Source organism: Trematomus bernacchii, unplaced genomic scaffold, assembly GCF_902827165.1.
Source record: "Trematomus bernacchii unplaced genomic scaffold, fTreBer1.1, whole genome shotgun sequence".
Taxonomy (NCBI): Eukaryota; Metazoa; Chordata; class Actinopteri; order Perciformes; family Nototheniidae; genus Trematomus; species Trematomus bernacchii.
In genome coordinates this window covers 19,602,711-19,617,988 of record NW_022987564.1, presented here as the reverse complement: position 1 = coordinate 19,617,988, position 15,278 = coordinate 19,602,711, and the positions used below count along the sequence as shown (strand labels likewise).

Below are 15,278 nucleotides of genomic sequence, written 5' to 3'. Positions count from 1 at the left end.
CTCAGAGCTGCCAACAAAACATTACACTTCACTTTTGCATACCAGAGACCTTAGTACACATTTTCTGTCTTTAGATTTTTGTTAGCAACAAGGCTGCTAGCAGCTAACGCTAATGTCCAAAGCAAGACACCAACTGAAACTGTGATGTCAGTGCTATAATGAAGGCAGAATAAACACCTTTATGAATCATTAAGTAGGCAGGTTTGTGCTTTAATGATCTAGCTTATTAGATAAAACCTTTTGAATCACTCCCCCTCTTCATCTTTTATCCTCTGTCAACGGGGCTCTTTTGGCGGGTATAGTTTAAACAGTTAACGTTACTCTACTTTTTCGATGCCTGGGGTTAGCTACTGTAAGGTGTTTTATTAAGTTGTAAGCTTTTTGATGAGTAGCCTCTTAGCAAAATGCTCCCAGGTAGGCAGTGATGCCATGTATGTGTCTAGGGCTTTTATTGTGAAAGGGAGATCCGGACATGGAAGGGGACAGACTTGCATTGTAAAGAGAGGCTGACAGGGCACCAACTGATGATGTCATTATTCTACAGCCATTGCCTTGTGCAATCAACATTTTCTTCATAATGATGGAGCAAATTTGTTTTAGCTATTGCCACTTTAAAGGTGGGGTAGGTAATTTTGAGAAACCGGCTCGAGATCTCTAGAATTTGAAAATACACAACCGGAGAAAATCTGCCACTTCCTTAAAGAGCCCCTCCTCCAACACACACGAACGCGCACATGACCAATGAGGGCATGAGATAAGTTTGTGCACAGATGGAAGGCTGACAGGCAGGTAGGCCATCCAGTTATTTTAGCCGGGCCGGCTAAAATAATTGGTCGTACTTTTTACAGCACCACGGCTTCCACAGATGACATTTTTTTATGGATTTTTTGTCAAAGCACTTAAGATATTCATTGCTATCGGGATGTTAAGAGCATTCCATGGAATATAACAAAAAGTGTATCTCCAGCCGGTTTCTCAAACTTACCTACCCCACCTTTAACTACAAATAATTCTATAGTCTTCTAGAAAATGTTGAATATCATGTTCATTTTGAGTCAAAGCATGAAGCTGCTTCTCTTGTCTACCTAACTTACTTTTTGATGAAATTGCACAATACAAATAGGACTTTTTGAGCTGCCCCTCTATGGGACATCCCAACTTGGGAAAGATTGTATTGTGATTGTCAGCCAATCCATAGCAGCCATAGCCTCTTTCAGTAAGGTTAGGAATTGGGCTAAAATCTGGTAAAAACGAAAAACCAGAGTACTTCATGAACATTAAATTGCCGTACAAATGTGTGCCCAGAATAAGAGGGAACCCCCTCATTAACTCTAAGCCTTCAGCACATTGTCACTTATTCTTTTACTTCACCACTCTCCGTCTGCTCTTCGCATTTCGTATCCCAGACTAATTAGAAACATTTCAGCCAGCATTTTACATCTAAAATCGAGAACAAACTGTTTGTATTCCCCCGTCTTGTGGTTTGCTAGGGAGGAACAAAGCAACGCTATTATTCCTTCATTGTAAAAAAGAAAAATCTATAAAATCTGTTCTTTTCCGTACCTGTACACTGCAGCGAGTGAACTTACGAGGGCGGGAAGAGAGGCCTGGGAAACGTGTGTTATTTGAATAGAGAACCTGTTGCCAAGCTAAATATAAACACTGACCCACCAACTGAAATGTAAAAACCACTTGCTAATTACGCTCCGGGACTTGGAGAGAAAATCCAGTGGGTGGTTCAAAGCTGTGATTCAAGTGGACTGGCCCAGCCCTGCGCGGGGGCGACGGAGTGCCCCGCTGTGAAAGTGGACCATTGTCCTCAGGATGCAGAGAGTGTGAGGGAGGGGGGAGACAGGGGACGGTAGTCTGGTCAGTGTCTCCTAAAGGGTGAGTCAGTACAGAGAGACATCCACATGAACTCTGTCTTCAGAAAGTCACCAAGAAAATGTTGAAAAAACGACAGTGTTATATTAAGTTTTGGAAATTAAATAAGTAATATACTTGGAAAAAAAATAAAAATAAATAAAATAATGCAAATATGAACTCATTAAAAATATAAATAAAAATTAATAAAAAATGATTAAATAAATTGACTTTTTATCTTTTGACTTTAATCTTTGCGATATAATTTGGAGTGAAATATTTTACTTTTTCTACATTTTTTCAACACATATTTAGAAGTTATATAATAATAATAATATATATGATATATATAGTATTTAGTGACTTATAAATCATTATATAACTGCGTTACAGGATGAGATACCCAGCAGTATTTAATATAATAGAAATTAGCTCCACCTCTACCAGCTGCAACATTAAATGTAATATTAGGTATATAAAAAGTAATTACTTTTGAAAATCCACTACGATAAAAAGATTTAAAAAAGCAATTCACCATAATGAGTACTCAGAGGTGGAAGAATACTCTGTTACAAGTAAAAGTACTGCGTTCAAAATGTTACTCAAGTATTAGTATTAGCATCAAAATATAGTTAAGGTAGCGACAGTAAAAGTATTCATTGTGCAGATTGTTCCATTTCAGAATAATATATATGATATGTTTTATAATGATTGATCATGAAAGTGTTCTCAAAGCTGGTAAAGGTGCAGCTAGTTTGAATGACTTTGTATACTGCAGGGTAGCTTGTGAATTTACTCCAGGTGGAACTAAAGTCTGATTTAACACTTGATTAGATTTCACATCATTCATCCACATCTGTAAAGTAACTAAAGGTATTAAATACATGTAGTGGAGTCAAAGTACAACATTCACCTCTGACTTGTAGTGGAGTAGAAGTACAAAGTATCATTAAATGGAATAACTCAAGTACAGTACAAGTACCTCAAAATTGTACTTAAGTACAGAACTTGAGTAAATGTACTTAGTTACTTTACACCTATGTGAGTACTTTAGATGTTACATACTCTTTTTGTATGCTGATACTTCTGTACTATGATAAAGTGTATTTCTATACTCTGTTACCGTTGTAGTAAAACAGTACTGCTACACTTTGTCTACATCTCAATATTGTGTATAACCACTGGTAAAAGAAACACAGGTGGAACACAAATCTATCTATTTTGCAATGATGAAATGTAAATGTATTTCACTTTTCCTGTTTTTCAAATCACATCACTTTCTTGCCGCAGCAGGTGTTACAACACAGCTCGTAGAAAAACAGCAGATTTATTTTGGGACATACAGTACACACACGGCTGATTTCCACACTCCGGAAACCCAGGGGCACGCTGCTTTTTGTGGCAACACAAACATTTGCACTTCTTCTGTGCCCTTTCTATGCATCTGCCCCCCCCCCCCCTCCACAGACACACTTCCTCCAAACAGCCAGGAATAGGGGTGCATGTGCTATTTTGGGACTGCGGTCTGCGTAACCATCTCATCGCAGTTCCTCTTTTACAGTGGAGGCTTCAGAGAGGCATCACATGTCTAGTTTCACTCCTTTGAGTCTATTCATTCACTTATTCTGTAGAGTTAGAAATATCTTCTTCAAGAGACTTCCCTAGGCAAGCAAAGAGATGCAGAGAAACAACAAACAATTAACAAAGTGTTTCAGTCAAATACAAGAAAAAAAAGTTATGAGTTAAGGTATGAGTTTTTATTGCCTCAGCTTTGCACATGAATCAAAAATAAAATACCTTTTTTAATCGCAGGGGAAATCGATTTTTTGTTACAGTTGCTCCATTTTAAATGAGAAAAAGACATGTAAAAAAATAAATAATAATAATTATATTTATTTACCTAAGAAGTGACAGTAAGAATATGCAATAAAATAAATAAAGATATTTAAATAAACAAAATATTTAAGTAAAATGTCCCAAAAAAAAAATATATATATATTTTCTTTTAAACCTAAAAATAACCTGCATCTGGGCCCTTCGCATGGGACCATTTGTCGCATGTCACCCCCTCTGTCTCCCCCTTTGAACACTATCACCTCAATAATGTCACTGGTTGCCAAGGACACCATGCACTTCTTGAAAACTGTAATACAATTTTACAGTGGTGTATTAGTATTAATACAAAAACAAATCCTGCATTGCACGGTTTAAAAGGGTTTTGGCTGCTGATGGAGAACTGAGCACATGCTTCCTATTATAATCTAAACCAGCGTCACCACAAAAGAGAAGAAGAAACTGATCCAGTGATGTGATGAAGCTCAGAGTCAGATTGGTGCTGTCGCTGTCTTGTAACTGGACTAAAACGCTTGTTATATAAGATTAATGTCGTGTCAGATCGGCTGCAGACACATTTGACCACATTTTAAAACTTGGTGTCCAACATGTGTCTTCTGGGATCTGGACAGGAGGCCAAGTCGCTGGTGACTAATAACAGCCCGCCTCATTTCAACTCCACTATCCTCACACACCCTGGAGTTTCCATCTTGTCTTTTACATCTTTGGTTAAGGAAAGCAGCTTCACTTTTCCTCTCCGTCTAAATAAGTGCGCAATAATTTATTTTAAATGACCGAACCCTACTGAGCTGATATAAAGCTGCAGTTACAGCAACATATTTCATATCGCGCGTTTGGTGGATGTTAGCGCCAGAGCAGGATCCAAAGAAAATAGGCATTTTATTATAGAAGCAGCTGGATGCTTCTGGTGTTGATGACTCATCCCTTTTTTCCTGCTTTTTGTGAATATTTTCAGCGGGGTGGGAGAGCTGGGGCGCAGACACAGAGTCTCATTGATGCGAGTGTTTGTTTGGCAGCGTGTGTATCCTAGCCACAAACCCACTCTCTCGCTCACACACGGCTGGAATATGTTTACTCATTTAGCTTCTCCTTCTTCTTCTCTCAGTTCCGACGATAAAGACGGAGCCGCACGACGACTACGACGGCCCTCTGGTGCATCAAAAGCCATATTTCCCCTCACAGGTCATGACCCCCATGGTGACCTCTGACCTCAGGCCTTGCGTGGTGGGCGGGGCTTACTCTGGCAGCCAGCAAAGATTGGCAGCCAAGCCCTCGTCCCTGCCTCCCTCCTCCTCCTCCACGAGCCCCAAACTGGGGGGGGGTCCAGCTCTCCAGCTCCCGGGCCAACAGTCCCCCGTCCCCCACGTCTCCATCATCCAGGAGACCCCCGGGCGCTACCAGCCCCCCATCCTCTACCCTCCCAGCAGTTGCTCCTCTTCCTCCTCCTCCTCCTCCTCCCCCCCCCACCTCGCAGGCCTCCACCCCGACTGACGGCCCTTTCTCTCCGGCCCTGTGCTTGACCCCCGCCCCCCAGCCGGGGAGTGGCAACACTAGCCCGGCAGCGCAGCAGCACCCCAAGGTGCCACAGAGGGGGCGGGGCTCGCTGCAGGAGGATGGCAGCCCCCCCCCGCTGGCTGTCAGCATCAAACAGGAACCGCAGGAGCTGGACCAGATGTACCTCGATGATGGTCAGTGAAATTATTTTTGATCAATAAACAAATGTAAGCCTTAGTTTCTAACACGGTGCTCAAAATTATAAATCAAACTACCCACTTATTAAATAAACAAGACTGTTTTATGGCCTCCAGCACAAATTGATCATAATATAAGTGCTGAGATATTTGATCAATGTCATGCAGTATGACTCACCAATCACTTTGCAGGGAGTTGAAACTTAGATCCACATTTGGGATACTCCTACTATCGTTATGGTTGATGGTTGATTAAATGAGAACATTGATTCTATAGCTGGTTAGCATAGCTTAGCATCAACAGGGAAAACAGCTCCTGGCTCAATCTCAAGGTAAGCAAATCCCCCTAATAACCCCTCTAAAGCTCACAGATCAACACATTAGTGGTTAACCCGTACAGTCTTATAAAGGGTACGAAAAACAGTATGGGGTATCAGCAGGGTATCTAACGTTTAGCGAAAATGAAAGATAAATATTTGCACAAAATATACAAGGTACAGTACAGTATAAGTACAGTTAAAAATAAAATACTGGGATAAATAAAATATATGCTGTAATGGAATTTATAGTGGAGAAAAAGTGTTACTTTGAGAGAGTTAGTGTTTATGATATTAACTTGAACAAGATTTGCTCAGATGATGTGCAGTAATATAATGCATAGTGTCTATATGGAGGGGGTAAGTGTCATTGGGGTTCCTAGACAGGTAGCAGATGGTAAGAAACACCATTTCAACTCATTTGACCTGAGAAGGCGGATTACAGTAGATGATAATGCCGTTTTATGGAAACAGAATTCAGCCAAGTGCTAGTTATACTCTTCAGTCAGTGTTTCTGTTGGGTAACACGCTCACTTGTCTTTATTGTGAAACCATGATAGTACTGTTTGTGTCAGTTACAGGCCACTGTGGGAGGAGTAGATTTATGTGAAAGTGAAACTGTACCAAAAGGTTTATCACTGCTGTTGGGAATCTTGAATTATATTTCTTTACGAATTCTATATCTTTTGTGTTACTACTTTTCCCTTAGGGCTTTCTTCGTCTGTATTTCTGAGGTTATTGCATGAAAGGAACCTGGTGGTCTAGTGTTTGATATATCTGGCTTCAGACCCTGCAATGAGACAAGCCTGCCTGAAGCTCCCTGATCATGAATTCGGTTTTTTGTGAGCCCCTATTCATCTCACAGAACCAACATTATGATCTCACTGCTCTGGCCCTCTCTCTCACCGCTGAGGTTCTGCGCTGAAATAAATTGGATAAATGATCTTCCTCAGGGTAAGAAGAAACAGTCCTTGGCTGTGTGTCCTGTAGAGAAAAGGAGTGCAGTAGATGAAGCAACCCTAACTATCAGCGGAGGAGCGGGGGGGCTTTGATCCGTCACCAGAGTCTGGCCCGGCTTCCTGGGGACGGAGAGTGAGTTGTTGGGCCGCAGACTGCAGACTGTTCCCATGCCACTTCCTGTGAACAGTCTGGGTAAATACATTAGCACTTGTTAGCCGCGTCTGCGGGGGGATTTGGCCGGCTCGAGCCACAGATTTGATTATATCCTGACCGGTGCTCACGGCTATTAAGGGGTTTATTGGTTAAACCAGGTGTATTTAAAGTAAATACATCTCTTAGGAACGTGTTCAACAAAAGTTTGATACATGGTTCCCCTTGGCTCCTTCAGCTCCTTAGAATCTCGCAAATTTGAGGAAAGAAACAAAGGCCTTGAACGTTTTGGAACAAAGTCATAAATAGGCTATTAAAAAAACCTTGAAATTAAGTTTTCTGCAAGAATAGACATTTTATTTCTTTTGATCTTTTTTTCTGTGAGCCTATTTGAAGACTGCTTATCCAGTATTGCTACAGTACCTTTTATTGATTTATGTCTTGAAATATGCAAAGTTAGGCTTTAGAATCTCAGGCAATTTGTCCTTGAATAGTCCTTACATGTCATGCCTGGGAATGTGGTGGGAACCGTGTTTATAGTATGCGATGCTACCATAACGTAAATGGATGTTGAGGAGCTGAGCCCCAACTACATTTGTTTTCATTGGCAAACCGATGGAAGTTTTACTAGGCATTCCATACTTAATGTGGCTTCTAACTTCATTAAAACTTTTGGCAGGGTTTGAAACCACTTTATGATTCCTGGCCTCACTCAGGTGCGGTGTTGCAGTCATTTGAAGTTGGCCCTTCTCAATATACATGTTATCTAAGCCTTTTCGGAGGCACTGACTATCTATAAACATAGAATCGTGTTTATGAGATTGAATTGGAGTTATTCCAGAATACAAGATTTATCATGGGCATTGTTTTATTTAATGTAGTGCATTCTCAAGAACCAAGCAAGGAGCTATATTTTGGAGAATCTGGTGTAGCTAGCAGATATGTGCCCATCACTTCCTTTTCCGTGGGTCGGTCCAATTAACAAGTTATGACGCTAGAATGAAGTTAGAGTTGCAAAAAAACATATACAAGAGGATTGTTTCAGAAGAAGCCAAGTCACAAGATAACGTTCCCCTAAAAAAACATAAAAAGTGATTGTCAGACGATATCCGATGCATTTTCGCCAATGAATTCCACCTTCTGCTTTTCACATCCACTGTCTATCTGCATTTAGCCATAGCTTGCTCCAACATGATTGGTCAACTCGAACAACAAATGCATTTCAGAAAACCTCTAGTACCAACATCTTGTTGCCTCTGCCTTCAGAACACAATCTGACGCAAATAAAGTCCCTTAAAGGCATGACTGTTTAACCCCTTATCTTGTGAAGTAGCCGTAGTAAACTTCAATTATTAATGAATGTGATATTCAGGTCCCACTTGAGCTTTGTTGTTGCCCTTGGTAATCAGAGCTGTTATCTTTTCCTGTTTGTGCAGCCCTTTTGATAATTCAGGATCTTCTTCTGTTTCACGTTTCTAACCCCGTCCCTTGGGAGCCTACAAACTGTCTGCTCGTGGAAAGTCTGACTCCCTGTCTGGCCTCAGAGCGGAGGTTTAGGCTGCAGGGTGCTCAGTCTGAAGTCCAGCGCTGCTGAGGCTGCCAGAGATGAGGTCCGGCCACGCTGCCATAAAACTTGCTGACTTCAGAGGATTGCACGCTTCCCTCTGGCTCAGAGAGTCTGGAGGAGGGGGCCAAAGCCATACGTTCTGCTGCACAGTAGTGTGCCGGAGACTTTAGTCAGCGGTGAGGTAACACGAGCAATATGTGCATTCTGAAGTCAAGTGTGAGCCAAATAACATTACGATAGGCTTTTTTTATGGCGTGTTGTGGCCTTGTTAGATGTCAGAACAGTACGATTGATGAGCAGAGACTTCACAGGATCATAGGAAAGGTATTTGGGAGTACATTTGTGGGAAGGCTCTGCCTGAAACTGATTTTATAAAGGAAAACTCATATAGTTCCTCAAATAACTTACAGCCAAAACTTGCAAAAAGAAGCTGTAGTTAGCATTAACATTAGTATTTTTGGAGGAAATATTGTGTTGGTTTACTGCATTTTCTTCAACATCTGCTATGTGTTCCGAGTTAGTTATAGTTGCATTTCTAAATAAATGACTGGCCATGAAAAAAAAAATACAAGTATGATATAATGCTATGCAACACTGCGTGTGCGTGGGAGACAAACTCGCTCTGGAGAGAACTTTGGGATTTGAGCCTCTGCAGACCATTTACATGCACTAAAACCTATACAACACACTACATGAAAGGGAAGCCCCCAAAAGCATAGCAGGGCCTCTTTAACTAACACATGGATACAATAGAAAACTGATAATATAACACAATAATATAATTGACATTGGTGCAAGAGTTGGAAAGTGTACAGTATGTCAATGACACATTGTTCACAAAACTCATTTTTTTACCACATTGAGCTTTCTGTTTTTCTTCGAGTCTGAAAGAACATTTTTATTATAGCAATAATTCGCTTCTCCATTTCTATTATTCTATTTTCTTGAAGCCTACAACATTTCCAAAGAGCAATTGTCCACAGACATTTTTGCTTTAAATAATAATAATACCTGGTTTAAGGAGGAACTTGGCAGAGTGTGTGGTGAACTTCAGATCTGCAGTAACCCAGTAGGAGGCTCATTGTGAGGCCAAGAACATCTCGTGGCTTGTGGTCAGGAATTGACGTGGCGGTAAATGGGGAGGGGGGCCAGGGTTTCTCCTCTCCTCCTCAGCTTTTCTCTCATTGTCTCAGCTCCTGTCCCTGACGTTCACAGCGATCAGAGAGATTATGTGTTGTGTTGTTATCGGCCGGATCACATTGACGCGCTCGGGCCCTTAATGAGGCAAACAGTGGTGTCCTGATAACTGTTCGGGAGTTCCTCGTGTTGGGGGTTTCCTGGTCTCAGAGCCTGTATCAGTCAGCTGCAGCTGCTGTGGAGCTCCATGGGACAGGAAAGCAGTTCTTGGATTACTTCATATCAAACCCCACCTTCCAGGAACTTGCTTAACTGTAAAGTCTAATGAATAACTTACCAACATCACAGTGCTCGTATTAAATTAAAAGCCATGTGTTCTGTTTAATCAGAGATGTTTGTAGGGTTATGTCTCTTTAAAGGGGCCCTATTCTGCTCATTTCCAGCTTCATATCAGTATGTAGTGTCTCTACTGTGACATGTCTCCATGCTCTAATGTTCAAAAAGCTCTTTATTTTTCTCATACTGCCTGTGCTGCAGCACCTCTTTTCACCCTCTGTCTGAAACCAGAGCCCAGTCTGCTCTGATTGGTTAGCTGGCCGGCTCTGTTGTGATTGGTCAACCACTTAGAGATGTCCTGCTCCTTAGCCTATCAAGGAGGATTTTAGCCTTTGCAGACTATTTACATGTTCAAAAAAATGATATGACAAAAAATAATTATTTAAGTATGAAATGACTGTTAAAGTAATGTAAATGCGGTCTTTTAATTCCTAATATGTTTTCCATTCAGCCTATAAAGTAATATACAGTAAGTAGCATTTCCTCTACTTTAACATGTTATCAATAATCACAGTTCAGTTTATTAGTTTCACAGCATTTTTTGTTTAATTGTTGTATTTGCAATCTCTCCACAATGTCCATGTAGCAGAGGTTCTGGGGCTTTCCATCAGGTCACATGGTCTTCCTCAACTGATGGAGTTTGCCAATACGTCACAGGATTGTAGATCAAATGTCCACTTTTCTGAGTAACTTTTTTTCCATGTTGCTTAAAAATCGAAGTTTATTATTGACCTTAGAAACAGCAGTTGATAAAACATATCACTCATTTATTAGTCAAACTGGTAGTCATTCATAAATCATATCAATCATGAATGAGAAATCCTGTAGAGAAATATTGAACATTTGTAAAACAACTGAGCACTCAATATGTTTTTATATAGCCCAAAACGGCAAATTACCCATTTGTCTCAGGGGGCTTTACATTGTGTGCAGCATACAAGCCCTCTGTCCTTAGACCCCTGTCCTTAGACCCCTGCAGCATACAAGGAAAAACTCCCAAGAAACCACACAAATAACGGATCCCTCTCCCAGGACAGACAGACGTGGTAATACATCTACAATATAGAACAGTCCAAATGTTGGAAAAGATCATCTGTATAGAAAAAGAAAATGGATCCAATTGAATGTCAACAATCTTCCAGGTTCTGCTATCATGTGATATGATGGAAACCTGTAGAATAGATTGACCTTGAATTTAGTCTTTTTAAAACTATATTTATCATATTTTCTTCAATTTAAAATGACTTTTTGTACAATAATAGGTATCCTTTAGTTTAGGTACACTTTGAAGAGTACTGTAAGAACATGTTGCAAATCTTTTGGGTTTCTTCTGGATGCTAGCCCAGAGCTCAGGTGGTGTTAGCATGTTTGATCCTCTCTGTCGCTCCACTGTGTGTGACGCAGATCGATGTGACCGCATGACACAGATGTCACTCCAGTGCTGGGACTATTTGTAGGACTTTGTTGTAAACACACTTAGAGATCAATAGATCGACTTTTTTCAATTAGATCCTCCACTTCAAATGTGGCGGCACAATGAAAAGTGGGCCATGGCAACAGACACGTAAACAGTCAATGTTGTGGCGTCAAAGATAACAGTGTTACTGCGTGGCCTTTCTTTGTTTCAGGTCACGAGAAACTGCTGAATTCTGCCTTTTATTCTTTCATTATCACGTGAAGGCTATTCTACAACATATGGATACTATGATCCATAAGGAAACAGATCTGAAAGCCATAATTCTTCTGTGATTTTGAGAGCTACCGTCAGGTGATGCTGAGGTCTGATGTCTTCATGTCCTAGATTTACAGTCCACGTCCTGGCTCGATGTGCGCATAGAGAAGTGGTTTTAATAACGTCCCCTTGAGGATTTTGAACTCAAAGATTATATCCTTCCACCTCCAGATGCGCAGAAGGTCAAAGCCAGATCAAATAGAGGAGAGGAGGTCAGTCAGTTCAGTCTGGGCCGGGAAGAGCACACATGGCAGCCCAACGACCCGCTGTAGGAGGGTGGAGATGAGGTTAGACTGTTTATTTATTCTGGTTCAACTATGTCTTCTTGGTGATATTGGTCATATTCTTGCATTCACATGGCTTCTGGCAGCAGTGTCCTTCTGATGAGCTAGTTCAGAAAACATGTAGCATTACCATAAACACAGAAATATGAACCATTTGTAATCCTTGTGCTTAACAGAGTTTCTCTTGATTCTGCTCAAACTGTAGCTTCAAGCTAAAGGAGAGTTTAGGTTTGATTCATTCAGGTTCATTTTCTTTATACTGTACTCTAACAGATGGGTCCACCCAATAATCCATGATGAATATTACACAGCTAAATAAGGGTCAAAACAAGTGACTTTGCATGTTTTAGCCCATTGCCTATAAAACCAAATCAAATAGACAACTTTTATTTTTCAAGGTGGTTTTTTCTACATTCATTTTTATTATACAGGCAACTTGTAAAGCTCTGAAACGTGTCTGAAACCTTTCAATAGTCAGAAATGCTCATGTCAGCCATCATTTTAACAAGAAGTCAAAACAATTCTGTGTTTTGCAAAATTTGTAAAAATATCTCAGTGTATATTACATTACATGTTACTTGTTAGACGCTTTTATCCAAAGCGACTTACATACTCAATACTGTGGACAATCCCCACAGGAGCAGTTTGGGGTGAAGTGTGTTGCCCAGGGACACAACGACATGCTGACTGCAGTGGGGTTTGAACCTGTGACCCCGTGATTCAAAGTTCAGCGCACTAAATTCAGCGCACAATCCCACTGAGCCACAGCCTCCCTATATATATATATACTGTCAACAGCAATACAAACATTTTATTTTACTATGTACACAACAATATTTACTATTCTAAGGCTGCTGTTACCTTAACCAAGTTCAAACTGTAGCTTAAGGAGGGTGTAGGTTTAACTTAGTCTTTAGTTTACTACATTTGGGTTAAGCCATTTATCCATGATATATATTACACAGCTAAAATGAACCAATGGCTTTGCATATTGTATCTGATTGCCTATGAAAGACAAAAAAACATGAGCAAACCAAGCTTTTAAGTAGTTTTTGAGCTTCTGTTTTAGTATATAAGAAAAAAACAACTTGCAAAAACTTGAAACTACTCGTATCATTTTTTAATCAAAGCTCTATTTTTGTAGGATGAAGAAAACAGCCACAAGCTGAGAATACTTTGGCAAACGTTCTGTCTTGCAAAGGAGTCAATGGATATCTATGGAATTTTTTAGAAAACAGCCTTAATAAATGTATAAACAATACAGGTTAATATGGTTTAAATCACTCTTATATCAAAATTGACATGAAAATCATTTTTTTGCCTGTAGTTTCTAGCCTTGAGAATACACTTTTAATCAGGGATGATGAGGCATTTTGTAGCCCTCTCCTAATCAACAGGAAGTGATTGAGAGCACCTGAATATAAATTGACAAGTACCTTCCACCCTGCCAAGTTCTTCACAAAGACATATTGCTGTGAGTGTCACCCTGTCTTCAAAGTCGCATAATAGCTTCAACGTGTTTCTGTCACACAGTCATGCGAGATCCCCGCTGCACTTTATCAACCCTCTCCAGAGATCTTCCTGTTGCTGTATAAATAGCCGTCAATCGGCCAGCCAAACACATTAAGTTCATGTCTAGACGAGTGTAACGTATCGCTCTGCGCCGGCTGATTTGTTGTTGTGCGGCCACACTTTCACTTTGTGCTCCTTTGACCTCCTCCTGAGTTATTCTTTTGAGGTAACAATGACACACTTGGATGTTTTGTTTTCCTTCCCCATGGCAGCCTCCTCCACTTTTCACGAGGCCTGTACACCCCGTCATCTTTTTTCGTAATAGGAAGCGGTTGGTATTTCTGGTAGGAGGCTGCTGTGCCAGTGCAGGGTCACTGAGGGAAAGGCTGCTGATGAAATTAAACACAAACACAAAAGGAGTATTTCCATTGTGTGGAGGGAAATCTCAGGTTTCCAAGGCCGCGTCCAGTCAGAGGGAATTCCTTCCTCGGCCCGGCTGGCTCCGGTTCTCAGAGGCCGGACCCAGCCAGGGGTGTTCCCCCTTCCTCTCACATTTCTCATCCCTGTGAGAGCTGAAACGGGCCTGATCTGAACCTGGAGGCTGATTAGAGAGGCAGGGAATGTGCAGACTATCTCTAAGAGTAATAAATAAGCTCACAGATAAGAACTGTTTTACAAAATGAGCCTGCTGAATCTCCTTAAGTGTGTAAAGAAAACATGATTCCTCCTTTTTCTCTTGTCAGTACGTGATATTTTGTATTTGTCCTGGTTAGGCTTCAGTTATTCTGCTCTGTTGCTCTTGGATCCCCGCTCTTCCCCCATCCGTCAGCTGGAGAGCACAGCTGATCAAAACAGATAAACAAGTGCACCTGGATCCTTGAGGGACAGCAGGAGGTTGCATCATCTCTCTTGATGCAACAAAAAGAGGTCTGGGGAAATCAGATAAACACTGATTCTATTAGGTTGGCTCAGAGGAGTAACAGTGTCTACAGAGCTCAGAGCGTTGTGAGGCATGCTACTTTAAAGCTATCCTTAAATACATATGTTTGTATTACAATCAAATAAATGTGTAAAATTTCAGGTTATGGTTTTTTGTGTTACGTTTTGTAACTTTAATGTTTTTCTTCCGACTCACCACTGATCTGATAATCTGATAAACCCACTGTACACTACCTGCTCGCTAGCAAATGGCTAACCGACAAAGTTAGCGACTAGTTGGTTATCAAAGTCGAAAATTGACCAACTCAAGAACAACATGTGTCCCCCAAAACAGGAATAAAAGGAGAGTCATTATTGGACTTTATTTGGTCAGAAACTTCAAACAAATGCTAATGTTCCTCCCTTTCTGCTATATGTGTAAATTAGCATCTTTGCTAACATACAAAATCAGCATCGGGTTACACGTTTAATTACAGCTTCTTTTTTTTCATCCAAAGTAAAATACGTTTTTTTTTATTCAACATATTGTTGATGGTGATGGTCTATCCCTTTTTAATACATTTAATAATATAATTACAAAAGTCAGTGACTTATAGTATATGAATGTATGTCTATATCTTGTATTGAGTGGTGATTAATAAAAACATATGTATCTGGGTCTGCATGAGGCTTCCTACTGCAATAGATTGTATTACAGGTCTGATGCCTTTTCCTGCGAGGAAACTCTTTCTTGAGAAAATACACAACACTTGTTCAAAGCTTGTTGTGTTTCTTAAAAATCTATCAATGCAATATTAAGTTGCTTAAGCTGAAAGCTGGTTGAAAAAAACCACAGCTTAAGTTTGGAAAAAAACATTGTGTTCATGTCAACCTATCACCAGCTGGAGGTTAACAACTTTTTTTAAGGCCTTAAAAGATTTGTAATGTTACATTGTA

The 15,278-nt window shown here is 40.4% G+C and overlaps 1 protein-coding gene across 1 annotated transcript in view; it reads left to right on the top strand.

The window, feature by feature from the left end:
- Positions 1-15,278, top strand: part of nfatc1 (nuclear factor of activated T cells 1) — a 44,945-nt gene that overhangs the window by 28,134 nt on the left and 1,533 nt on the right. The window contains 2 exon segments of the mRNA XM_034125011.1: positions 4,823-5,178; positions 5,180-5,405. Of these exon segments, the coding sequence (XP_033980902.1) occupies positions 4,823-5,178; positions 5,180-5,405 (582 nt within the window).